General features: G+C 37.6%; 2 protein-coding genes across 2 annotated transcripts in view; one reads left to right on the top strand and one right to left on the bottom strand.

Annotated features, from left to right (window-relative positions):
• Nucleotides 1-23,363, bottom strand: part of specc1 (sperm antigen with calponin homology and coiled-coil domains 1) — a 251,157-nt gene extending 227,794 nt beyond the window's left edge. Inside the window, exon 1 of the mRNA XM_081366268.1 lies at nt 23,287-23,363. The gene's annotated coding sequence lies outside the window, so the exon portion shown is untranslated. The remainder of the gene's footprint in view (nt 1-23,286) is intronic.
• Nucleotides 23,364-23,914: 551 nt separating this feature from the next.
• On the top strand, nt 23,915-26,992 carry timm22 (translocase of inner mitochondrial membrane 22 homolog (yeast)). The gene is made up of 4 exons (XM_081366507.1): nt 23,915-24,213; nt 24,551-24,747; nt 26,107-26,179; nt 26,274-26,992. The coding sequence occupies exons 1-4, from the start codon at nt 23,940-23,942 to the stop codon at nt 26,348-26,350; spliced, it is 621 nt and encodes a 206-aa protein (XP_081222633.1). The 5' UTR covers nt 23,915-23,939; the 3' UTR covers nt 26,351-26,992.
• The last annotated feature ends 776 nt before the right edge of the window (nt 26,993-27,768 follow it).

Here is a 27,768-nt window from a genome sequence, read left to right as displayed (position 1 = left end):
AGCATAAGTGTTTAATGTCTGAGTGTAAGCCATCTGCAAAAGACAAAGGAAAATTGGACAAAAAATAAGTCCAAAAAGAAAGGAAGAAGATAATTTTGACTTTGATGGTCGAATTATAGATGTATGGTTCAATGAGGCAATTACCAGACAAAGAAGACAGATAAATGCAGCATTAGCACCATTAGAGAGTGCAAATAGTAGAGAGACAAAGGCAGAGGAAGCCAGAAAAAAAAAAAAAAAAAAAAACTTTACTAAACTCTGTTTCTAATTCTTCCGAGGAAATGAGATGCATGAAAACCCGCCTGGCTGAGGACGACCGCTGTCCGGCTCCCTACTCCCCCTACCAACCACCACCAGCAGTGGCCCTCCACGAACCACAAAGACAACCAGGAGCAATGGGAGGTCAAGATCCTGAGGAAGACAAAGAAGAAGAGGGAACGAGTCTGCAAGCAAGACCACCAAGACACCCTGAACATCGAAGCTTGCGAGGTTCGACTACCCTGCCCTCTGCTCCTCCAGACTACACTCCTCCATCTCCAAAATTCGTAAATGTTCACCAACCCAAAGAAAAGCACAGGCCAGACAATCAAAGATAAGTACGTATGAAGAATATCTGAAAACTGTTTTTTTCTGGACGGTCTGGACCCTGAAATAGGGAAAAAGGTCAAAACAGCTTGTGTGGGGTACCACCAAGCGCGGCTGGAAGAAATCCGACGACACGCAACGCATCAACAAAAGCTGCTGAGAGACCAAGCCAAGAACAAACAGAAAAAGACTGACAAAGACACTTAACTGGCTCTGCTGAAGAGGAGGAGGAAGAGGTGGCAGAAGAGGACGAGGCAGAGGAAGAAGAGGACGTGGAATGGGTGACCGACCCGCAAGGGACCCTGAAGCTTGTTATAATTGTGGGCGAAAAGGACACTGGAGAAATGACTGTCCGGATCCTCCAAAGAACAGAGGATTCCAACAGCCACCAGAGCCACAAGGAGATTGAAAGAAGGAGGGGGAGGGGAGCGACGGTGAAGGGTCTGACTCCCAGGTGGTAAATATGTCTAATCTTATCTCTTTTTCTGCTCCTTGCAATGAAGAAAATGTGCTTGCTGTTTCTTGCAATGAAGAAAATATGCTTGCTGACACTGAACTTTTGGTATAAAGCATTTGCAAAATTACCAATGATTGACATTAGTGTCGAGGGAAAGAAAGTTAAGTTTCTAAATTAACAGTGGAGTGAAGAACTCAGCAATTAAAAATGAACAATTGCCTGATTTAACTGTATTATCTGGAAAATGGACAACCTCCAGAAGTGCCACAGGGCATCTGGTAAAGGAACCATATACAGCAGATTTGTCTTGTCAGATTGGTGATCACTCATTTTCTCATGCTTTGCTTGTGACTAATACCTGTCCTTGTAATCTTCTGGGAAGAGATTTGATGCGTAAACTAAAGCTGAACTTGTATTGTGGTGACAGTGGTCTCACTGCTGATATGAATATGGTGCGAATGCCAACTGAAACATTATATGTTTTTGAATGGAGCACTCCTCAGTGTGGTCTGCAAAACAAAGACACAAATAGGATGCCTCCTGACCATGATTTCATGGAAGAAAGTGATTTGCATTGCACATGTCATGTTAGCAATGAGCCAGATGAAATTTTTGCTGAAAAATGGTCTGAACTAGAGATTGAGGAACTAAAAACCTCAGAGTTAATTTGGTAAGATAAATGGTGTGCTGTGAAGGTTGAATTGACTGATAGCCAAGCATCACTGTATGATGTGGAGGGGGCCGTCCCTCACATCTTTTTAGCTAAACCACAGACTGCAGAGTGGAGAGAATGGGGCTTTTTGTGAAACAGTGTGACTAAAAGATTGGTGGCTGACAAAATGTGTGGCCATCTGAGAGCACAGGGTTTACAAACAGTCACTATAAGAGAAAATATTAAGGGAATCAGAACTGTTAAAGTGATGAATAAATAGTACTAAATGAATTGAACGTGTTTAAATATTATACTTTTTATATGAAGGCGTCTAGAATTTGTATCCCGTTATCCCTGGGAGACAGTGTGGAAAAACGGTTTTGATCTATGAGATTCTAAGAGTCAATGGTTTACTGTATGTTTAACTAAGATACTTTTTTTTTGTGCATTGTGCATATGAGAATGAGATTGGGTGACCAACTTTAAATATAAATTGTGGGTTGACAAAAATATTGGTCACTCCATTTCATTTAAAAGGTCATTTTCTGGATTCAATAGAAACAATGTTTTCTAACTATAAACATTTGAAATCACATGCTGTCATCATCAGCGAGATAGAAATGTTTTTTATTTTTGTCCATGGATCAAAGATTGTGTGAAGATTTCTAAATCTTCTTTTAAATAGCTTATGAGCAACAACAAAAAGTTTGAAAAATTTAAATTGTGCAAAGAATGACAAATTGCATTTGAGAAATTAAAACGGATTCTCTCAACTGCAATTGTAGGTCTATACAATTATTTTAAAGTGTTTCATCTATTTGATTTTGAAAAGTTAGGTTTACGTTCACTGTGTAAACTTAAACATATGATGACTGCATCGGACAATTGAAAATTGATATCGTAACGTTCAGACACTGTCGTAAGGGGAATGCCACAGTGTGTCTACGTTCAGTAGTTTCCGTCGTCGTCAAACTTTGTTACCGTTCAGATTTGGTGGTATTCCACTCCTAATATATGTTCCCCATTCAGTTCATAAACTGCTAAGGCAGACATGAATGAATGAATGAATGAAAGAATCTCTGGCCAGAGAAGGGTGTGTGGAGTGTGTGAAAGTGAGTGTGTGAGTTATGGTGTTCAGAGACATAAATGATGTAAATCAAAACAGCTGTATCTAAACAGGTTAAAATATGACCCAACAGGGAAGAAAATATACCCAACAAAATAACAACCATGGATGATTTTGGCTAACTATCCTGAGCTGGGTTATTGTTGTGGCAGAAATAAACAATGCCACACGCGCAGCGTATAACTTTGGGAAGGCAGAGAGCAAGCAAGCTTGTCCTGTCTACCCCATGTTTAACTTTTTCCTTTTACAGGATGTCATGATGGATCCCATCGAACAGAATTGATTTTTTCCAAATGTATAAAGTATTGTCTTGTTACTGTTTAACATGAAATTTCACAGGTCTCATCAAAAAAAGGACGACTGGCCGGATAAGCAGATGAGTCTGGCGACATGATACATGATGTTGTAATTAACAAAAATACTTAAGGTCTCCATGCACAGGTGAAAGCAGCCATGAAGTGGTTCACTCCACAAACAAGGTCCCATCTGGGGTGCGGTGACACCTCCGTCCAAGCATATCGACTTAAACTACACCAACCAGCCTCAACAACCCCAAACGCCGACACCAACGACAACGCACAGCGTAAAGTGAGGGACAAAGGAAGTGCTAGTAACTTATCCTCCCTTGCCAACGTGGGAAAAAATCCATTGCAACGATTCGCAAAGAATCACCCTGGTGAAGACAGAACGTCCATGGGGCAACGAGATGATCAACACATCTGGAGGATGTGAACCAACTAATGGTTTAGGCTTAGAATACTGTAATAATTAATTTTGTGTGATGTTTATTGATGTTGTATTTGTTTCAATCAAACTGTAGGACTGTATGATTTAGATCTCATGATTTGAACATTTACTAATTAATTAGAATATTCCAGGTACACGTAAATTAAGAAGAGGAAGATTTCTTAATTCTGTAGAGTATAGGGACTCTAAATAGGTACATTACTGTAAAGATAATAAATAATCTAGGGACTATTTTTGAAGAAACTTGAGGGTTTTAGAACCCTAATTCAGATATCGTAGATGCTAAAAAATGAATTAATAGGGGTAATAATTGTTCTCTAATAAGAGAGGATAAGTTACTCTGCTGGACTCGGTCCAAATAGATAATAGGGTAAACTTCTATAGTGATTAATTAATTACTAAATTAAATATGACTAATTAATGACTAAATTAAATATTTTTTAGGTGTTTCCATTTGTTAAAATAGCAAAAGAAAAACTTTCAAAGGGAGATTAATTTTGGGAAACATATTAAATTTCTGAATTATTATTAACCCGGCTTCCAGAAATGAAACATGAACTTGTTTTGTTGAGAAAGGTCTTCAACGTATTAGAAAAAAATATGAGCACAAAGGTAAAACCAAGACCAAGAACAATGTAACTCAAACATGTCAAATTTAAAGACTAAAATGAATCTAAGACATTTCAGTGAAATAGAATATTTGCTCATAAAGCAAAATTCTAAAAAAGCTCTCTTAATTCAGAATGAAGTTACGGATTTAATGATCTGGATCAATGGATCCATTATGAATTATTCCGCATTGCCAGCAAATAGAGGCAGGACATGTTATGTCCATCAGTTAATTCTGGAAAATAGGATTTTAAGATAGGTAATTAATGATTAAATGGCACATCAGCAGCTAAAGCTATTCTCATGGCAACAGCTGGGTGAGAGATAATTAAAAAAATATATATAATAATAATAAAAAAAATTATAATTGACATTGTTTGAAACAAGATAATACAATTATTGATATTTGTGTTAAAGATAAAAATGAAAAGATTATATTATTTTTTTGGTTAGATTTTATTACACAAATCCTTAAATAGATCTGACTAAGTAAAACAATCGCCTACTTGAAATAAAAGCTAGCAAAATAAGGTTAAGAAAAATGGTTAATCAGCAGTATCAGCCTGTTAAAGGCCTAATCGATCAATGTGATTCAAAATTTAGCTTGATTCAAAGTTAAAAGGCAATGTACTATGGTATGATTAGTTTTTTTTGAAAATAGAATTAGATTGCTAGAATTAGAATGTTGGGAAGAAGATGAAGTTGAGGTTACAGTGCCTGAAGATGAGGTATACGAGAACGAGAGCGAACATGAGTTTGACTAAGAAATTAAATGACCATGGGAAAATTTACCTGTTGTAAATTACTATGATTATAGGAGAAGTAAATGTCAAAATTTGTGTGTATGTTCTTTGAATGAACATGGGGTGGATTGTAATGGAAATTTTACATTTAGATGTGTTCTTTTACATTTAGGTGTGTGCAACTTGTTAACGTTGAACATTTATTTTTACTCATAAGCATTTAAAGAAATATAATCATATAGGCTTGCAGGGGCAAAATGTTCTGGGTAGCAAAGAGACTATGAGTACTCAAAGTGACCTATTGTGTTCTTCAAGTGTGAAAAGTATGTGCGCAGCTTTGATGAAAATAGAGATAGGCAAAATGTGTGAAATCGAGCAGCAGCTAATAACAGGAAACTTTTGCAGACATGGTATATTTTTGCAGACATGGTATTGTCCTGTCTAGATAGAATTTATGTTAGAAGAGATCTCGAACAAGACGTGTTGCCTTTTAAGGTAAACCAAGGCGATCTTTTGAGACAGACCAGGATGTGTTAAGGGTATATAAGCTTGGCAAAAAGGAGAAGTCAGCGCCTTCTCATATCAGACTCTGACTGATGTGTGAACAGCCAATTTCTTGCAAGAAATAAAGATCTTTATAACTTTTGAAATCTCCAGCTGTCTTCCAATTATTATTTAAAGTTGAGAAAAGAATTTCCACAACACGTACTAATTATCGTGAGATTCGGGCGTACATACTTATAGTGCGTCCGAATATTCCTACTTTCCTACTATATAGTAGGGGAAAACAGTACGTGAACGGAGTAGTATGTCCGAAACCTCAGTACTCATAAAAGAGTAGGCGAGAAGTTCCCGGATGGCTTACTTCTTCAACCCAGATTTTGAAGAGCTCGAAGATGAATACTTTTCTATCCCAGGAGGCCACGCGAGAGGATACATCATTATCAAACATCGCAGAGATCAGCGACGCGGGTGCTTTCAAAAGTGAGTAAACACGGGTCCTTGTGTTAAAATTGCATGTGTTGAACTACTGTAGAGTAAACTGTTGAATTGTTGAAGGTGTAAAGACGTTACACAGTGTAGTATAGTTGTGATTTTGCTGTAAAAACACGTTTTATTATGTATAACGTTAGCTAACAGGCGAGCTCCAGTAAGGACACGTAAGTTACGTCTCTAAAGTGGATTTGCATAAACCATATACATCCTAAAGACACTTATTTTAAATGTCTATTTACATCTGACAGGAAAATCTTCAGTAAGTATTGCAGAAGAGCACATCACAACACAAAATACCGTAGACATCTGAGTGATGAATGTGTGCTATTATGTAGAACAAATAAAAGTAACTAAACATAAGTTATCTATTTTATTTGTCCATTACTGTTGATAAATTGAGGAACATTTATGTTGGATAAAAAGTTAAAACAAGCGCATAAATCACAGAGGTAATGTGAATCTTGTCTGGATGTTACAGGGTCAGATGAACAGATGTGTGTTTATCCGGTGGAGAGTGGCTCATGAAGCTTAATGCTGCCATCAAAGGCTTTGAGTGAATATACCACAGAAATTAATAACAACAACTAATTATTGTAATTTCAAACAGAGCTATTACAGCACTTTTCTGATTCTTGATTTCTGTGCATTTGCTGCACAGCTTTTGTGGTGGAGCAGGACCTGCAAGGGAAGATGATGGCGGCGTTTGTGAAAAAAAGTGGTTTTGTCTTAATAATACTGAAATCAAATGACATTGTGCGGTTAAAATGACTGCTTTTGTGTTATGTTTGTGCATTTTGTAGAATCTGAAATGTCAGCAGGCTGGTGTGAGTGCTGAGGATGAGGAGCCCAGAGCTGAATCCTGGAGATGGTGCCATGGATGAGACCCTCCATCACTCCACCTGCCCTTACGAGACCCTCCATCACTCCACCTGCCCTCATGAGACCCTCCATCACTCCACCTGCCCTTACGAGACCCTCCATCACTCCACCTGCCCTTACGAGACCCTCCATCACTCCACCTGCCCTCATGAGACCCTCCATCACTCCACCTGCCCTTACGAGACCCTCCATCACTCCACCTGCCCTTACGAGACCCTTCCATCACTCCACCTGCCCTTATTGCCTCAGACTGTGAAGCACAACACATCACGCAACAACCTCAGCGCCTTCAGCCTACATACATGATTGTAGTTTGAATAAATCTTTGTTTCATGTGTTGACTTGTATATGCATTTGTTTATTGTGTGATGGTGACTTTCATTCATTCTTTTACTAATTTATTAATATTTCTCATTGTTGTCAGTAAATACAATATAATTATTTAATTAATGCTTTATTTAATTGTTTGAATGCAAATGTAGATATGTTCACTATATACACATGTAGAGTGTATTCAGTCCTGCATAGCTATGTCATATGACATACATTACATTTTGTTTGTTTTATTGAATTGAATATTTTCAGTAAAAAGTAATATAATTAAGTATTGGTCAGCATTTATCGTTGTTATTATTGTATGTTTTGGGGTGGGATATCAATGCAATTCATTCTGGGGTAATATTAATTTTTAATATTAATGATACTTAAATTTTTTTGAGTTTAAAATCAACAGTTTTCTCCAAAGGCAAATCTTTGCACAGCTGCCCTTTGTGCAGACATTACAAGGTTGAATATTTTAATATATTTTTTCTTAAATAATTCATTATAATACATTTAAAAATGCATTTAAAAATATATATATTTATTTATAGGTCTAGGCCTGAGGGATGAAACGAGTTAAATTCAACAAGAAAAAGAGGAAAACAAAGCAGTTAGCCACTTTTGCTTGTGGATAAAAATGTTTGGATATAAAATAAAGAAATTAACAACATTCAAGAGATGACCATTTTGGGATTTCGTAATAAAAATAAATAATATTGTAGGCTAAGGATAAAACGGTGGGTCACATTAGTAGGGTTAAATATAAGAACTTTAATCAACCCGAAATGTATTCACAAAATAAATGGGCAGCAGTTTCTTCAAAATGAGCAAGTTTAATCAATATCAATATTTACAGATAGATGAATTAAACGTGTCGTTCAAATCTTTTAAGTTGTTGCGCGTGTGATAATGGTCACATGATAACGTCAACATGGCAGATGTCCGGTTCGCATTCATACTCAACGAGATTTGGCTATAAAGTACCTACTCTTTTAGCGCTCGTTAAGTAAGTACTCATTGAAATTAAGTACCTACTCATTGAGTACGCGGTTTCGGACGCAGCCTATATCAGAGCCTATGGTCACGTGACGGCCGTAAAGCGTTACGTTCTCCAGGTCACATGACCTGTTCAACGACGGTCCGTCTCCTCCAAACTTACATAGGCGGTATTTCAAGAGGGCAGCCCCGCTCGGAGCATTAATAGTGTCAAACGCTGTATATTGGCCTGAGGAATCATTTAAAATAACTCGTATGCGTCAACTCTTTAGGTCACAAAGTCCACGGTGTGGCTTTAAGATTGTCGGAAGGGGTGAATCGGGGCTAAAATCGGCCTAATTATCCTTCCGTGTGAACCAGGCTTAACACTGTCTATCTGATATGAATAAAAGACGTCAGCAAATATATTTGAATGGATTGTTATTGCTGCTTCCATAGACACCATTGTGTATTTTACAAACTATAAATGTATTGTTTTGCTATAAATTAAATGCATTTAAATGTCTGAAACCTAAAATTATGGGTATATGACAAGCGCTGAGCGCGTCCGTCTTTGGCTCAGCGCCAGCCATAGCGCGAAAGCACAGTTTGAATCTGGCAGTTATGTCACTTCACTGTACATCCGCTCCTTAGTGGTCAGCTGCTGCAGAGCGTGCCGAAATCGAAATTGCTGATGAGATACAGAGGAAAATATCTAGTGGAAAATGAGAATATTACATAGGTCCACACTACAAAGTCTTACAAAATCCTGTGGAATCCCCTCCTGTGGAATTCAACGTGCTTTTAGGGTGCCTCTATGGTCTGTGTCTGACCTCTGCTCCAGATACACAAATGCACACACAGCCTACCAACAGAGGATTATTTTTTTGTGTCCACATCAGTGAAGTAACATCTGTAAAGCACATGGGAACAATAAATGTGCATGCTGGCCCTTAAAGTGCCAAGTCATAAGCTTAGAATCACAAAGCAGGACAAGTTATTTTAAGTATTTCCATCCAAATACTTCTCCCCTGTTGTTTGAGATGGGCTTTTGGACAAACTCCCCAAAGAATTATGAGGGATAAAAACTTATTGATAAGTAATAATATATAAATAACAGTGATGCCTCTTCCTCTCAAGGTAGAAAAAACACCTGTATCTAGTCAGACAGTGATAAAAACTGTGTGCTATAAAGATGATGCACTTCCCCCTGAAGCAAAGCTTCTGATTATAGCAACAGCACTTTTACCACTGCCACCTTTTTTGCCAAAGGTGCTTAGTTTAACATCTTATGTACACCGCAAATGGGTATGGCCCACTTGCAGCATAGCTTTTTATATGCACATACATTTTGCAAAATTATTTTTATTTTAAAGTTAAGTTCTAAAAAATGCTAGGTTATTTTTTCCATCCAAACGCTGGGTTGAACCTATTGGGTCAGTTTTTGGGTTGTTTTTTAAGGTAGTTTTTATTACCCAGCTGTAGGGTTAGTGGCTGGGTCAATCTGACACAGCAACCCAATGGCGGCATTACTACAACAACCTAGCTGTCACAATATCTTTCAACTATGAGAAATTTAGAGTGGTGGTCTGAGATTCGCCTTCCTAAGAATGTGAATATAATTGGCCTTAGGCCAATTATATTCACATTCTTTACTGTGGTAAAGTAGAAGAAATGCTGTAGGGCAGATCTTGCACATCACTTTTACTTGCACATCAAATTATTTTTAACACAGTTTGTGCTTGTTATTAGACTTGGTAAGGCGCGTCAAGTTTATTTGTAAAGCGCGTTTCACACACGTGGGTGATTTGAGTTTTGCTTTCTCTGGCAGCGCAAAATCAAACATAGGCCTAAAGCCTAAATGTCTTGCCCTTCTCTTCAGATCTTCTACAACGAGTAGAAAACATGAAGATATTAGAAAAGAGATGATCTCTTTCCTGCTTGTGTCCCACATCCCTCTCAAAGCCCAGAGCGCTAGGCTATATCATGCTAGGTTATATGTCTTTGTGTGTAATATAAAATATAAAAAGAATATTTTTTTTAAACATTTAACTTTATTATATTATTTAAGTTACCATTATTTACTGATATTTATTTCAATGCTTTACAGGCTTTAGTGTGTTGTTTCATTGATGGAAGTACTCAAATAAACACGCATGTCTGTTACGAAATGGATGTTTGACCCTCGTATATAATTTTTATTTATTTATCTATTTTTTCTTTCTCCGAAGCTTCAAATATTCAGTGTTCATTACTACCGAAGCTTCGAAGCTCAAAAAATGGTATTTGGTATTCTTGTCTTTGACCCGTTTACAAAGTATTTGGACACTTAAATAATGCTTAAAAATTAATGAAAATACCAAATTAAGATAAAAACATATTTGGACACTTTCTGCTTGTCAAACGTGATGAAACGTCAAACGTCAAACTTGTGTGAACTGATTTTAATACATCTTAATACATCTACTAAATATAATCTTCCAATCAGCTGGTTACATGTCATTGCAAAAATGGCTATTTAATTGTGAGAAAAGGTCCTCCAGAGTTTAGCTCTAACCTGCCTCAACACAGGTGCCTGGAAGGATCTAGTAATCCTGAAGATCTTGATTAACATGTATAATTATGACTGCCAGGAACAGGACTGGAAACCCCTTTTCTAGCATCATTTGATTGCAGATGCCATTTGGTTTGATATTTTGTACCGCAGTACAAAATGCAGTAAAATTCATTCAGTAAGTGTGACCAAATACTTACTGTAAGTGATTTGGACACTTACAGTAAGTATTTGGTCACACTTACTGAATGAATTTTACTGCATTTTGTACTGCGGTACAAAATATCTCTTGTATTACATGCCTTATTTGTTGATTCACTGCATGTTACTGCATGTGTTTTACATTATTTCTAGAAGACTATACCAATACAATACCAACTTTGGCTCCTTAGAGCTGAATCTTTATGAATGACAACCATCACAGAATGTAAAAAGAGACTGACTATTATATACAATGTCTTTTAGGGGGTGTTATTCAATACAGCAATTAGTTCACTTTGGGCACAAAAATGACACACATAATGGCACAAATAACAAATAAGCCTGTAACTCATGAAAAAATGGAAAGTGGCTAAACACAGTTCTTTCTGCCTAGAATGTAAACCACTCCATACCAGCTGTCTTTCCTACTATTGATATTTCTTATTTCTGCTTATACAACTTAAAAAATAAAGTGAATTCTAGAGTAGTTTACCAAATTATAATGCATTAATAGCAGCAATAATATAAAATTGTATATGCTGTCCTCAAGGGTCAAGAAATGTCAAACCTCAAGACTGGCTGTATGAAATTAGCTGTGGCATTTCACTATCTGATGTAGAGACAAAATTCCACGCAGTTACCCAAGCTGACTGAGATTTACACAGCAAGTATGCAGTCCATTTCCTGTCGTCTGAATGCAGACCTGCCAAATGCACTTCGACTGCACTTCCAAATATTCGGCCTCAGAACACATCTGTCTGTTCTTCAAAAATCTACATTTAAGAGGATAGTTCAATCAAAAATGTAGATTTTGTCATTATTTACTCACCCTCATGTTGTTCCAAACCTGTATAAGTTACTTTCTTCTGTTGAACACAAAAGAAGATATTTTGAAGAATGTTGGCAACCAGACAGTCGACGGTATAGCCATTGACTTCCATAGTATTTTTTTTTCCTACTATGGAAGTCAATGGCTACAGTCAACTGTTTGACTACCAACATTCTTTAAAATATCTTCTCGTGTTCAACAGAAGAAAGAAACTCACACAGGTTTGGAACAACCTGAGGGTGAGTAAATGATAACAAAATATACATTTTTGGGTGAACTATCCCTTTAAGTTTCTTTAAGTCGAAATGCAATAGATTTCATTGAACTACAATACAGTCTGTCATTATCCTAATCACTATAATCAAAAATGTTCACAAAATAAGATCAGTTACCTTTTATCCCAAACTCCTCTGTACTGTGGAAGGATTATTATTTCCTACAGGAAAAACAAGGAACAGCCGGCAGAATGAATGAGCAGCGTTAGGTAGACTGAAAACACACCTCCATCTGCCAACTCACAGAAAACATAAGAGGCTGGTGCAACAATCATTGTCAGAGTAGCAGCCAAAGGGTGTGTACTTGCGTGCTTGAAAAAATGCAAACCATCTAAGGCAAAGTATCAGTGACAACATCAGTGGTGTTTACATCATGATCACCATGTGGGAAGTGTAGTCTAATGAAATGTTTGAGAGAGAAAGATCATAGATGGGAAGAGGTTCAAATACCTTTGAATGAACTTTTAGGGTTTCACACATACAATGTCCATCCAGATATAAAAGTAAATTGGAACATGTCCTATCGCCCTGCTGTCTTTTTATGTCTGCAATTAGTCACAGCCCTTAGTCCTCCTGGGTACTGCTAAACTAATCCACCCAAAAACCAAACAACAGCTACAGAACAAGAGATAAGGGAAAATATGATCAGAGGAGGAGGACTGAATGTAAACAGGTTATGAATAAAGTGAGTCTCTCTCCAAAGTCAAAACAGGCTTCCCTGGTTTTCAGAGAAGTCCAACACTGTGTCCTAACCAGGTGTGACGCTGACGAAGTTTCCAGCAACAATTTATGTGACAATGAACATGACAATGGGGTGTGACTTGACACAATCAATCACAAAACACAGCAATTCAGATCAGTTCACACTGTTTGTGTGTTCTCACTCACAATGTGAAGGGATAGCCACACAAAATTATTATAAATTAATTACACTGCCTAAAACAGCAAAAAATATTTGAGTCAGTATGCTCATCAAACCTAGCAGGCTAATCTATGGTGGATTTGTTTGAATTCATGTGACACATCACATGCAGTTTCCCTGACGACTAGGGATGCACAATATATCGGCCACCATATCGGTATCGGTCGATATCTGTTCACTTTTAATGTTGTGGATTAATATTTGTAAAAAATAATTTGTTAAAAAACAAAAAAAAAAATCACATTTGAAATTGCAAATCATACTTGTAATTAGAAAAATCACTATTAGATTTTTCCCCAAATTGTGCAGCCCTCGTACTCATTCAGTGAGCCCATACTAAACAAAACTCTGTGACTGGGTTAAACGCCCCTGATTGGCGTTCATGTGCTCAACAGTGTCTGTGAACAGACACAATCACAGATTATGGTATAATTGACTTTTTTGGCTGACTTATGGTTACACTTCCTTTTTTATATTCAAGTGAGATTCACATTCATGAATAATCTCATTAAAAGACTTCAGTCACCACTCTTTTCAGGCTCAGAATTTACATTGCAGAGACATGCTGAGCATCCCTAAAATAACTGCACTGAATCAGTTCTCTTCTAAAAGTCTCATTGATTAGACCTGAGCTGTGACAGTGTACTGTTGCGGTGGGATGTGTGATGTTGAGCTGCTGTGTAAGCAAATGTGATGTAATTAGCCTTTACTTTACACACACTCACACTCAAGCAACCACACAGGCTACATTATGTTGCTTGATCATAATCATAATCAAAATCACAATCATGATTATTTTGGTCAATATTGAAATCATGATTATTTAACACGATTATTGGTGGGCAATATGATAAAAGGCTTATTTCATGATATTAGTTATTTAGGCTTCTTCATATCAAGCCTAAATTAGGCTTCTTCAGCAAAAAACAATTCTAGTTTAACTAATGTAAGTAAAAGGTCCCCAAAACAGTTACAGAAGACATGTAAACAGTCAGCAATTCAATAAGAACAAAGAAACTAATTACAAACAAAATGTCAAATAAATACAACAAAACAAAAATACAAATTAAATAAATAGTGCTTTAAGCTTTTCAGGAAGAAGAACTAACAGTAGTATTCAGATAAGTAATAGCCTAAAACAGATTTTGAATAAGTAATCAAATGTAAAATAACACTGCATAGTCTTCACTGTATACATTAAATATAGATTCATTCTTATTAAAGCTACAAAAGTTATCGCAAAGACATCTCAAAGCAAACTCAGATCGCTTGATCTGAGTGATCAATCCAATCCAAGCGCACTCCAGCAGTAAAACAGTGTCCAACCAACAACCGAAGCTCGTTAACTGATCATTAACCATTAACCGACAACATTGTAATTATAATTTATAATTAAATTATATTAAAATTAATAAGTGTCTGTGACCCATTCAAAATAAGCCCTGCTTCCCAGGGGTTTAGTTTTACATGCGCAAATAGCAGCATTTAAAGGCCCACTGAAGTGCCTTGGAACGTGTAGCTTTGTATGATGCGTTGACGTAATTTCCACTGAAACGGAAAGCTAAGGCGGGACATATTGAATGGCTCCTCCCCCTTTTCAAATAGCCAATAGCATTTAGTTTATCTCACAGACTGCAAGTCATACTTGACAGTAGGCCTGTCACGATTATGAAATTTGGCTGACGATTAATTGTCTAAAAAATAATTGCGGTTATGGCGATTAATTGTCAGTTTTAATTTGTTTATTAAACTTAGTGAGTGTATAAATCAGCAGCAAAAAGTCATTTTTGAAAACACCTGCACAGTAATTGAATAAAATCTAAACATGTTAATAAAAACAAATGTGCACAAACCATGATAATATGATACGCTTCGAAAAAGAGTGGAACAAAGCGCGTATGCGCATCGTGGGTGCAGAATGATGTGCTTAATGCAACATGGAGTCACAGTGCGCAGCGCTGCACAAGTGCGCATTTAAAAGTTCACGGCACAAAGTGAAGAAATGTCGAGGGCACAAATCCTAGTGTATATCAGTCCAACAGTTTATTGATCATTTGTTTCTTCACAGTTTTAAACTCCAGTTATTGCGCGTCTGATGCCAATTCATAGTCCTTGTGCTGTGTAGGCACACGGTAGCAAGCGAGTCATTTAGAAACAGCAAAAAACTCCAAAATAAAGTCATTTTATGCAAATCCACAGCCCTTTATCTACAGATCAAGCATTATAACGTCAATGTCACATTGGAGAAAGTTTTATCGTGTATCCTGTCGTAACCGGACGACGCGCACTGTTTGAATGCTGAACGGAATGATTGACAGCTGCAGACGAGTTTATGGACTTTAATTTAACAATGTAAATATACTACTGTCCCTCACATTAAGCTATGAAATGGCTTCAGATGACTTTGAATATGTTGCTGGAAAACGTAATTAGTGCTTGTCTATTTATTTTGGTCCATGACTCCCCCTTGTGCCGTAGGCCTATAAAAGAGCGCAATGATCGCGTTTGTCTGAAACAATCGCGGTTAGGTCAAATAATCGCGATCAGACGGTTATTTAATTATCGCGACAGGCCTACTTGACAGCACAATGGAAGTGAATCCGAGCGCTGATGATACGTTGGATTCAATAGTAGAGGTGTGAATAAATTCTAGCCATTTCATTCTTAACCAACGTACAGTAGCCTAAAACTTGAGTGGCTGAGCAACCGAACACACATCTCCAACCCATGTTACTCCGTGACATGTCAACGGTCGCTTTGGCCAGGTATCATTTATAGCATAGGGAGCAGGACGCTTTAGAATCTAGAGCATGTGATTGGACAGAGGATGTGATGAGAAGTGAGAAGCTGAAGACCGCAGTGATATCATAGAAATCAAAAAAAGAATTTTGTTTTTTAAACTGGGAGGGAATTTCCCCCTTACATGGGTCATATGGGGGGGATTTAAAGAAAATATGATGTAATATTTATAATTTATTATATATTGATTAAAATAAATATAAAGTATATATATATACACTCACCTAAAGGATTATTAGAAACACCTGTTCAATTTCTCATTAATGCAATTATCTAATCAACCAATCACATGGCAGTTGCTTCAATGCATTTAGGGGTGTGGTCCTGGTCAAGACAATCTCCTGAACTCCAAACTGAATGTCAGAATGGGAAAGAAAGGTGATTTAAGCAATTTTGAGCGTGGCATGGTTGTTGGTGCCAGACGGGCCGGTCTGAGTATTTCACAATCTGCTCAGTTACTGGGATTTTCACGCACAACCATTTCTAGGGTTTACAAAGAATGGTGTGAAAAGGGAAAAACATCCCGTATGCGGCAGTCCTATGGGCAAAAATGCCTTGTTGATGCTAGAGGTCAGAGGAGAATGGGCCGACTGATTCAAGCTGATAGAAGAGCAACTTTGACTGAAATAACCACTCGTTACAACCGAGGTATGCAGCAAAGCATTTGTGACCAGTTAGGAAAGTAGGGACACAAGTCAGTTCTGGGGCATTTTGAGTTATTCACATATTCTGAAAGTGTAGTATTCAAGCTTTCCAACGATGTATAACACATGGAAATCTGATAATATTTGGAGAAGTTGTGGCCATTTGAAGGTAGGCACTCAAAAAAACTGAAATGGTAGAAATCTGCTTCTAAAGATTGGCAAGTTCTCACGCTTCTGGGAATGACAATAGGGCTCATTTACATCTCATTTAGATAAGTCATACCCCCTGTAAAGCTCCCCCGTCTCCCCCTCCCCCCTGAATGTCCCAATTCTACAAATTCTCTAAATAAAACATCTCCAGTTAACTGGCAGAGCATTAATTTAGTTCGTTTTTTAAATAAGATACTAGCGCTGAAATGCGTTTTTTTTTAATCAAGTGATCAAAGTGCTCGTTGCTGCTGCGATCAGTGGCGCAGATACAGTGTTTACTCGTGTGGCTCGCGCGCACACTGCATTGTATTCACTCGACGCGCGCTTCAATCCGTTGCGGATACTCTCTATTTGTTCTGTTGAAATAACAAAATAATTCAAACGTTTGCATGTCCCTGCTTGATATACAACCACTGATGAACATAATCGTTTTGAAGAGAGAAAAAAAACTATACGAGAAAAAAAAAAAAAACTTATTCAAGGGCGGATTCGAACTCTCAACCTCTGACACGGCTGGCGAACGCTCTACCATTGTACCATTCATATGCATGTTGACTTCATTGACATCTCATTAAACGACAAATTAAACCCCATTTTAACCCCATGTAAGCTACTATTTAAATCGATTGCTGGACATCGTAATGTTATTGGCGTCCATCTTCATTGAATTTTGAAATCAGATAGAGCCGGCCCGAGCGCTGCATAATAAGTAGCCACGCCGGCAATTCAGTATGGAAATACACACCGACAATGACACGCCCCCTACTGCGTGCTAGAATCTCCGAAAAACAAGGCGATTTCAACATCAAAATGTACGCTTTTAAATATACCAATACTGCTATCTCAAACATGGAGAGGCTTCTTCGTGATCTCAACTTACAGATTCTGCAAAAAAACGAAAATCACCAATTTTGAAAAAACCCCGCTTCTTTCTCATTTTGCTCGAAAGTTGTGCTGCCGACTTGTGTCCTTGGTTTCCGTGACGGGTCACATTTGTGAAGCCACAACACGCACAACCTTGAGGCGGATGGGCTACAACAGCAGAAGACCCCACCGGGTACCACTCATCTCCACTACAAATAGGAAAAAGAGGCTACAATTTGCACGAGCTCACCAAAATTGGACAGTTGAAGACTGGAAAAATGTTGCCTGGTCTGATGAGTCTCGATTTCTGTTGAGACATTCAGATGGTAGAGTCAGAATTTGGCATAAACAGAATGAGAACATGGATCCATCATGCCTTGTTACCACTGTGCAGGCTGGTGGTGGTGGTGTAATGGTGTGGGGGATGTTTTCTTGGCACACTTTAGGCCCCTTAGTGCCAATTGGGCATCGTTTAAATGCCATGGCCTACCTGAGCATTGTTTCTGACCATGTCCATCCCTTTATGACCACCATGTACCCATCCTCTGATGGCTACTTCCAGCAAGATAATGCACCATGTCACAAAGCTCGAATCATTTCAAATTGGTTTCTTGAACATGACAATGAGTTCACTGTACTAAAATGGCCCCCACAGTCACCAGATCTCTTTATATATATATATATATATATATAAAAAATCGGCTTTATATCGGCCATCCTGCTCTCCAAGATATCGGCATCGGCCATCAAAAAAACAATATCGGTCGGCCACTACTCCTGATGAGCATTTTCACATTGGATGAGAAGTGTTTCAGCAGATTGTCTAATTTCTCTACACCATAGAGACTGAAATTCTTTGAAGACTGTTTAGCAGTGGTGGCCTTCTTTGGCTCCAAAATGGAGAACCATGAAAGAAGACTGATTGTGTCAGCAGGGAAACTTCTGTCGATTTCATCAATCAAGGTTTCAACATGCCTGCTCTTCATATTATCAAGACTAGTGCTGCACGATTAAGCATATAACAATCGCAATCGCGATGTCAAGCCTACGCGATTATATGACGCAAAATGCTGCGATTTTATATTAAATACACAAATTAGCGCTGTTAACGCAATTAACGCAGCATCTGTTAATTTTTGGCATCCTTTGGCTAGTGTTACATGATCCCGCTATTATTCATGCAAATGCTTTTAAACCATTCATGCGCGATAAGACAAAAAAAAAACCGCGCTGCCTGTGAATGTCCTGACTGTGACACAGAGAAAGACTTGTGCTAATATCGTGCGTGCGCACAAAACAGCATGCCAGAATACAGTTCTCTTTCGAGCTTGAACGAACAATGACACACACAATTATGCCAAAATGTCTTTTTGTCGAGTATCTTCATAACATAAGAGTAGTCTTATGATGAACGTGAAGAGTTGTGACTCGTGAGAGAATGAGGCGCGTGTGAGATCCGCGTCTCTGACAGCAGCGGCTGGTCTTAAAGGGACAGTACACAGTAGCCACTAATTATATCTGTCGCTAAAGTTAATCAAAGAACAAAGGGAACAGAGAAAAACACTCACTGCTCTTGACTAAAGAACTTTTTTCTTTAGGCAGATTATCACTAATCTGTGTGTGCATTTATTTTCCTTGAGAACCAAGCAAGTTGACTCATGAAACCATTTGTTTATTAGGCTATATCGCATATCGCAATCGCAAAATTGTCCTCAATTATCGCAATATGACATTTCCCCAAATCGTGCAGCCCTAATCAAGACTGTGGAAAAGTCCAAGTCTTCCCTTTGAAATGCTTCAAAAGATGTTTCTTTCTTAGAAAGAAGGACTATGTAAGCACATCCTTCATCATGTTACACAGGGCCACAAAGTTGAACTGCCGAACAGCAATCAATAACCCTTTGGCTTTTTATGAGTCCTGACTGTTGGAGGCAGCCATGTGTTCCAGGACATCTCTTAGGGCTTTCAGGACTCTACATACCGCCGACGATACTGCACTGTGAACTGATAGCCATCTCACTGTGTGGGGCTGGGGCGCAAAAATTGCTCTTGAATCTTGCTGAAACTTTTTCATCTGTTCAACGGATCTGGCTGCATCACTTGCAGAGAGAGAGAGACGGTGAGCTGTACAGTGCACTCCAAACAATTCAGAATTGTATTCCTCGCGGTAAATGTGCTGCGCATAACAATAGAAAACAAGGAGAAACGAGCAGTCACATGCTAAAACAATCAACAACATCACTCTAGATGCACTTGAACTGAATTACTTTGGGGGGAAAATTTAATGTCACTTATTTATAATTTGAGTTGCTTTCATTGCATGCCTTCTTCTGAATGAAGGAGGAAAGTCTCGGCTTTCTAAGATATAATAATTTTTTACTACTGTCTAACCGTTGTGAAATAACCTAATCACAGTGTCAGAATTAATTATTTTAAGGGGGAAAAAGCTCTCTAAAGATTACAAACAATTTTAGTGAATTATGTTTATTCTGACATAGACTACATTAAATAATAGTTAAGGAAAAATATATTGCATACAAGCTGTTGGCGTCTCCTCGCGGTTGAATTATGGGTCGTTACGTGAGCTGAGAGATGATGAATATCTGTAAGCAGGAATTTATTTTTACATACCGTCGTTGTTTATTCATGTTTATCTTTAGATGAAACAAGGTGATGATAGCCATTGACTCGTGCTTCGTTGCTGCCGTGTTGAGTCGGCAGCCGCGCTCTATCACTCACACACCATAAAGAGCTAGGCTAAATGGTTTTTAATGTTTCAATTTCGTGATTAAAATGACATAATTTGGAAGCAGATCATCTCTTCAAAAACAGCTCATTATGACTTAAGACTCAAAATGCTAGAGTGCGGCACATACACTCGATAGTGTGAATAAGATCAGCACGACGCAGACCACTGCATTGACAGCGTGAAACATAGGCTATACAGCCAAGGCTCAGCGAAAGAGAGAGAAAGCCGGTGCAGCACTGATTGAGGAATTTAATTCAAAAATAAAGGCAGACTGTTTGATGTGTTGACTTCTTTCTTTCTTTTTTTTACATCTGTGAATTTTTTTTTTATCATTTGATCTGAGATGACGCGTCGCAAATAGGCCATCGTATGTACACTTCAGAATTTTGCCGGAACTTGGTCATCAGGGGGCTTTTCGCCTACTTTTTCTCCAGAATACTATGAATTTGGACATAGCTACTACTCCGTTTGGCGTACTGTTTTCATATGATATAAAATAGGGAAGTATTCAGTAATAGGAAATTATTTTATTTGGCTGAAAGGTGCAAAATGCAAAACAATGCAGGTGCATTTTACTTATCATTTACCTAATATAGGGCTGTCACTAACGATCATTTTGGTCAATAGTTTTGACAATTAATTGAGTAATGTGGTAACAAAAATAGACCTAAGTAAATACCTTTTCAAATGACTTAATGCTATGTTGTGTATTGGCTCATTTGAATCGATACAACCTGTTCTAAATAAACTTGTGCGATTTACAAAGGTTTACTTAAGTTTCACAAAGTTACAAAGCAGAACATGGCGCAAAAGCCTCATCTGTATACTGTTTACATGCGCGTTGGCCATGAATTTTATGGTTTTACGCCATCCAATTGCGATCGATTTGTGAGATATCACCAAATGTAGTGACTAACGAGCAAGTCATAGAATGTAATTATCGGCCAATACCAATCTGTCGTCGTTCAATCAGAGCATCCTTATTTCCAGAGGCCAAAGACTATTTATAGTGACTTCCTTTCATCTGTAAGTGTTTAAGCAACAAGGATGATGTGGCCAGGAAACTGGGCTGTATAATGTCAATGCTTTCCTAAATTATCAAAGATGTGCTTAATTGTTTTTGATATACTTTAAGTACTAGTCAAGGTCTATATGACTATTCAAAACACCTCAATTACACATGGATTAAAGGTTTAAAGATGTCTTAACTGCTGGTATTTCTCACAAAATGCTGCATCTCACAAAAACACTCTAGTATACATTATAAAAAGCAAAAGACATTTCAACATAATTTGAGACAGCAGGGGTTTTATTCTGATTAGACTGCTGCAGTATAGACTCGTGGAGATGCAGAGTGCTCTATCTAGGGCAGTGTGTTCTAGAGAGCTTAGCTGTCTATGCCAGAGACACACTTGCTATTTCCTTCGATGGTTTACCCGGAAAAAAACTTGAGACTGTAATTACCTACAAATAGCTATACACTGGGTGATTTAGGAAAGTTTTACTTAGGCTGTTTTTAGCTTTATTTTGGTTGGTGAAAGGAGAAGTATGAAAGCTTTCAAATGAAAAATGACTTGTTTTCCGTTGGGAAACACTGGTGGACTGACTATCCCCAGGACTGATTGACCTGATTGGTTTGAAGATGCAATAGAAGTCTAAACATTTCCTTTGGAGAGGGCATTTGTAGTTCAGTTTAATTCTAAGGTTGTATGCAAAGCTGCAGTTATGAAAGCTGATTCACTCTGACGCACAGGGTCTCTTGAAAATTATGGACTTTTATATTGTTACGGCTACATTTTGCATTAAGTTCTGATATACTAAAAGAAATAGCTGCGCTCCAAATGGATACAATATCTTTTTGCTTATAAGTTTGCACTATAACTTCCAACCATAAGGAACAACACAAAACTAATCAGTATGGCTAGAAAGTAAAATAACCAACAGTATTAAGTTACGCCAAGACGCACACGTGACACCATAATGAACCAGGTGCTTTACAATTCCTTAATGATGACTTTCAGTCTCCTTAATGTTTTCAACTGCTCTGTTTATGAGAATAAGTACACGTAAAAAGCAGCTTTGTGGTCATATCATAACGTGTTTGAGCACTTAATAAGCCTTTGGGGAACTATTAAAATTCAAACAGCAACTTCTCACAGACGCCCACATAAAAACAAGAAAGTTTGCCACAGCTGCACAATATACTCTAACCAAGAACAAATGGTGAGAAGACTAGATGTGCTTCAAAACACAACTAACTAGGCTACTGTAAATCCTATAAACTCTAAACCTAAATGCTCTGTTCCCATTTCCGACCATTTGAAAGGGGCGGATATATTTGTTTATGACATTACTCACGTAGGACAACATCGACAAACTGCATGTCACTTTCACAAGTATACCACAAAAAGTCTAAAGTTTGAGTTAACAATTCGCGAGACAATTTTCGAAATCCAGAAAATTACAGACACTGACACACACACAAAGATATACAAACAGACAGATAGATAGATAGATAGATAGATAGATAGATAGATAGATAGATAGATAGATAGATAGATAGATAGATAGATAGATAGATAGATAGATACTTGACCCTATCTACATCTGAACAATCTTAACACTGACAACACAAACACTAACAACTTCACTATTCAGTTAACTTCATAAACATGCAGAATCATCAAAAAACGCTTTCAAATAATTTAAATATAACATGTCAAATCCCGTCAATGCATCTCCGTAGTGACTGGAGTATGTCTCTAGTTCCCACAGCTCTCATGATAGAACTAACGTACTGCAGTATCTCACCACTGACTGTGTCGCTATCCAGAGAAGACATCAAGCGGAAATAATATAAAATAAACGCAATATAATGTGAGCTTTGAATCGCTATCCTTATCATACTAAAGAGCCGATGAGAAAGCCCATCAGCCAGACAGCGGTCACCGTTTAAAACAGCAGCTCATTCACTCTCGCGCGCAATACGAAAACAACATCCGTTGATAAAAGTGCGGGTAAGTACAGTGTTTTCCCCAATGACGACAATACATTTTAAATTGAAGTGATAAAATAAATTAAACGGAATCACTGCAATGACAATATAATCTCCAAGACAAAAAAAAACTGATAAATATTCACCTACTCACCTGTTCCCTTACGCCGAAGAGCGCCGCTGCCCGCTGCTACCATCTGACTGAACTGAAGATGCTCGAGCGCCAAAACCAACTTCTCCGCCAGGTGGAGCGCGCGACATTTGGTGCAGTGAACGTAGGGCACGCTGGGTATTGTAGTTGGCGTATATATATATATATATATATATATATATATATATATATATATATATATATATATATTTCATATATATATATATATATATTTCATATTTATTTGATTTGAAGCTTCTTTGTTTATTCAAGATATATGGAAATAATAATATTGTTCAAAGTATCTTTAGTAAACAATGTAGATGTAGCTTTAAGAAAAGTAAATAATTTTAGGATTCAGAAGATACAAAAAGCTTGTATTATCGATATATAAAACATTCTGAACGTCTCAGGACAGTCAGTGTCAATGCAAAGGTCACCTCCCTTTCTGTCGAATCTGCAGAACCAATTATTATTATTATTATTATTATTAGAAATTACTATGTAAATGTTGCGTGGGGGACACACATATTATTTTGAGTATTTACGGGACTTTAAAAATAACCAAACTGTGTGATTTATGTTATTTGGTAGTTTTTTCGAATGAATATTGACGAATGTGCTCTTGTTTAACGTTCTAGTGACGTGACTGAAACATGCTTTGTTTTAACATGGCTGCGCCCACAGAGAGCACGGATGCATCACTCTCAGTTGCTACAGGTCAATCGGCAACTGTTTCATCTGCGGAAAATGTTTCTCTACAATATAGTATTCTTTTGGATCACCTTATTGGTGACAAAAGACAGATTAAAGACTTGAACCCGACCGTTATGGGTGCTTTACCGAGTCCTCGGAAAACAGAGGAGGAGAAGATGATCGAGAGGGGAATGGAGAGCTGCGCGTTTAAATCACTCATAGCATGTGTCGGAGGTATTTCATTGATAGACATTTAACACGTTTTACACTGGTTGCATAGTTACCTGACTAAATAAATGTGTTGTCATGTTTGACAGTTCAACAATTTATCAATGAACACAGTAGGCTCAAGCATTGACCATACCGTGGCAGGCTTTATTAATACTAAAATACTTGAGTAATGCAAAGCCATATACTATATTGCAATATTTATGGAGTTTCTCAATATGTTAATAATTTATATGTGGATGGTAATTAAAATGTTAGGGGTTTTGTGATCTCAATAGCATTATATATATTCAAATCAGGATCAAAATCAACAGCTCTAATTCAACATTTCTCTCTCTTTTAGGGTTTGTGTTGGGAGGAGCTTTTGGTGTCTTCACAGCTGGAATTGACTCTAATGTTGGTCTTGATCCCAAAGACCCCTTAAGGACCCCCACAGCAAGGGAGGTGCTGAGAGACATGGGGCAGAGAGGAATGTCATATGCTAAAAACTTTGCCATTGTGGGTGCAATGTTTTCATGCACGGAGTGTCTCATAGAATCAGTAAGTACCATTTTGTCTGTCCGACTACATTCCATTGTGTCATCTCCGTTTTCTCTAATCAAATATACTCTAGTCTCACGTAGCCAGACCTTCAGACTGACAGTAGAAGGTTTGGACTCTCATTGCAGCTTTTATTGGCTAAGAACCGCCCAAGAGGCTGTCTGTCTGATTGACATGTAAAAGCAGCCAATCACAGTTTATGTTTAGCGTCATGTTTAGGGGTGTGAAAATGTAGTTGATTTCCCTACAATAACAGCCATAGATCATTCATTCAAGAGTGTTGTGCAAACATCTGTTTGGAGCATATCCTTCCACTTTTTAATGCCAACAAGCTGTTTGGGAGAACCGAACACATGACTGAATTGGCCAGCTGCGATGTCAGCGTCTGTTCTTTCATGTTTACCCCACATATACTGCTGATATCCGCTTCTCGGTTACCTGATCTTTCATAATCAGTGTGAGAGGGCACACAACTAATAAAATTGGATCACTTGGGAATCCCTGGCAAAGGGTCGGCCCTGCTTGTAAAATAATATTCTTCCAATATCCTGTCAGCCAAAAATTTTAAATATCTATTTTTCGTTTCAACTAGTGCCTCAAGCAAAACTCTTGGACATCTTTTAAAAAGTCTATGCCGTGAACTTAACATTTTTAAAAGTCCAGTGTTGAGTTGATCATGATTAATTCCCATTGTCACAGCTTTCTTCCATGAGGTGGTTTGGTGTAACAACAGCTTTGTTTCCAGACGGTCCGCTAAAGAACACAACACAAACGTCATCTGGAAACCATGTAAAATCCAACCAATCAGATGACAATTTCAAAACTTTTGAAGTGTTTACCATTTTGTATACCTTATGCATCAGATGGTCAGCCAATGGTCCGTGAGCATGACGTCTGAGGTTGAGACTAAATAAACACACACTTTCACATGGTGACAACTTTTAAGTCCTAGGAAGAATTTTCTAATAGATTACTGCTGTATGAAACATTTTGTTGCATGTGAAATATGTATTATATTTGTAAATGTAAAACGTATGTTTTACATGATTATATATTTTTTTATGCATGCAAAATAAAGCTGTCAAATTTACTGTCTAAAAACAACCAGTTATTTAGTGTTTCACTTCCCACGAAATCATTGCACATTCAAACTTCCACTTTCGATCACGGTTTAATTTCGAAGGCTAATAAAATGTACTCACATTTGCTTCTGTCTCTAAATATTGCTAAGTTTAATACGGATTAATGGCGCAACCAAGTGGTTCTGTATTTGAGCGGTCTTTCTACTCATCCATTCCTTGTAGGATGTTTTCGGTACTGATCTTCTATGTAAAGAATGCATTTATTTCTCTCTTCTAGCATCGTGGGAAATCTGACTGGAAAAATGCAGTATACAGTGGATGTGTTACAGGAGGTGCTATTGGGTTCAGAGGTAATTTTTGTACTTGGGTTTAAAGAATAGAAAGGATTTAGATGTGTGGTAATTTATGTGGACTATATAAATAAGCTGTTCCTCTCTTCACTAGCTGGTCTTAAAGCTGGAGTTCTGGGCTGTGGAGGTTTTGCTGCTTTCTCTGCTGCCATTGAATACTATCTCAGATGAACATCAGCTTCAGGACTGTTACCATGTACTGTTGTGTATTCCTCACAGTATATTGGAAGACATTATCATGGGGGGGACATTGTGCAATCTTCCTCTCTGCCACCAATCAAGAGGTGTTCCATCCCTCCAGAAGAGATTAGGTTGCCTAAGTGGACCAATAGGACAACAAACTCGAGCAGAAGTTTTGTACAATCTAAGGGATGTCTTGACCTTTCTGTCGCAGGCCATCTGATGATCTGAAAACCTTCTAGGATATTATTTGTACATAATTGTATTGAAAATGTCATGCTTTGTGCTGGTTCATCCTCTGAACGAAGCAAGATAAAATGTATAGTATTACACCTTAAAAATAAAAAGTGTCATCAAGAATTTATTGAAGTTCGTAGTGTAATAGGTCATAACTTCTTTATATTTTCTTTCACTTGTTGCCTGTGTTATGTTGTGTATCAGTGAAATGTTAACACACAGCTTCTTAGTAAACAAAGGCAGCTCAGTTTAAAAGAATTCACCAAATCAGATTTATTTTCTCCAAAGTGTTGTTTGGATTTACAAGTTTCAAGAAAATAAGCTCAATCAAGTGTTTATATTAGTTTCACTCTGTATCCCCTTTCTAAAAGGAGAGTTCTTAAAATGTCATCCTACAAACAAACAAAACTATATATTTTTATGACATCTGATATAATATATGTGTGAAAATCAAAATGTGATCAAAAATAAGAGGCAGGGAGTGCTAAAGGTTGTGCATTAGGAAACCACAATGAAATCATGCTTTGAGGTCAAGCTGACATAGCAAGGAAATGAGTTTTCCTCAACAGGAAACAGATAATGCAAACATGCTTTCTGGCTACTTCCCAGTTCTCTGAAAAGTTTCCTTTCCCACTGGCCTCTAAACAAGAGTTAATAATGCTGAATTGAGTTTGGAGATGCAACCCATGCAAAAATCAAAACCGAGTAGATGTGTAACATGAATTTAAACCGGCCTAAGATTGTGCTAATATATTGTCCAATCATGTCTGTTTCATGAGGAATGGATGCAGTTCAGAAAACTGGGTAACATTATAGACCTTTAGAGTTTAGATTTTCTTTAAATCAACTCTAAGAGTGCAAATATAAAGACAACACGGCAAGCAAACAGAACCTCACTTAAAACAGTTTTAAGACTTAGCATGTTTTAAGGACAAAGTTAGCTGTAACAATTTATTGAAAAAACATCAAATCAAACCTACTAGCATAAAGGGTTAAAGTGTACAGTACACTGTGCCTGATGATGCTGAGATTTTTCTTATTTTTGTGTAATGTACTAATGAACATAAAACAAAAGTGTGAGAAGAGACAGTCACAACCTAAAACACCACCTGCCCAGGGCTGCTGTGCACTGAGCTTGTGTCAATATCACACACAACTTTAATACAAGGCAC

The sequence above is a fragment of the Scardinius erythrophthalmus genome (genome assembly GCF_964197995.2).
Source record: "Scardinius erythrophthalmus genome assembly, chromosome: 5".
NCBI classification, from domain to species: domain Eukaryota; kingdom Metazoa; phylum Chordata; class Actinopteri; order Cypriniformes; family Leuciscidae; genus Scardinius; species Scardinius erythrophthalmus.
Note: the sequence above shows the minus strand (reverse complement) of the source record. Positions and strands in the feature narration are given on the sequence as shown.

What these genes read in the sequence shown, in the direction of transcription:
- timm22 (XM_081366507.1), top strand. Translation starts at nt 23,940, where the DNA reads ATGCTTTGTTTTAACATGGCTGCGCCCACAGAGAGCACGGATGCATCA. An exon ending in CGGAGTGTCTCATAGAATCA is followed by an intron (nt 24,748 to 26,106) that starts GTAAGTACCATT and finishes TCTCTCTTCTAG; the next exon opens with CATCGTGGGAAATCTGACTG. An exon ending in AGGTGCTATTGGGTTCAGAG is followed by an intron (nt 26,180 to 26,273) that starts GTAATTTTTGTA and finishes TCTCTTCACTAG; the next exon opens with CTGGTCTTAAAGCTGGAGTT.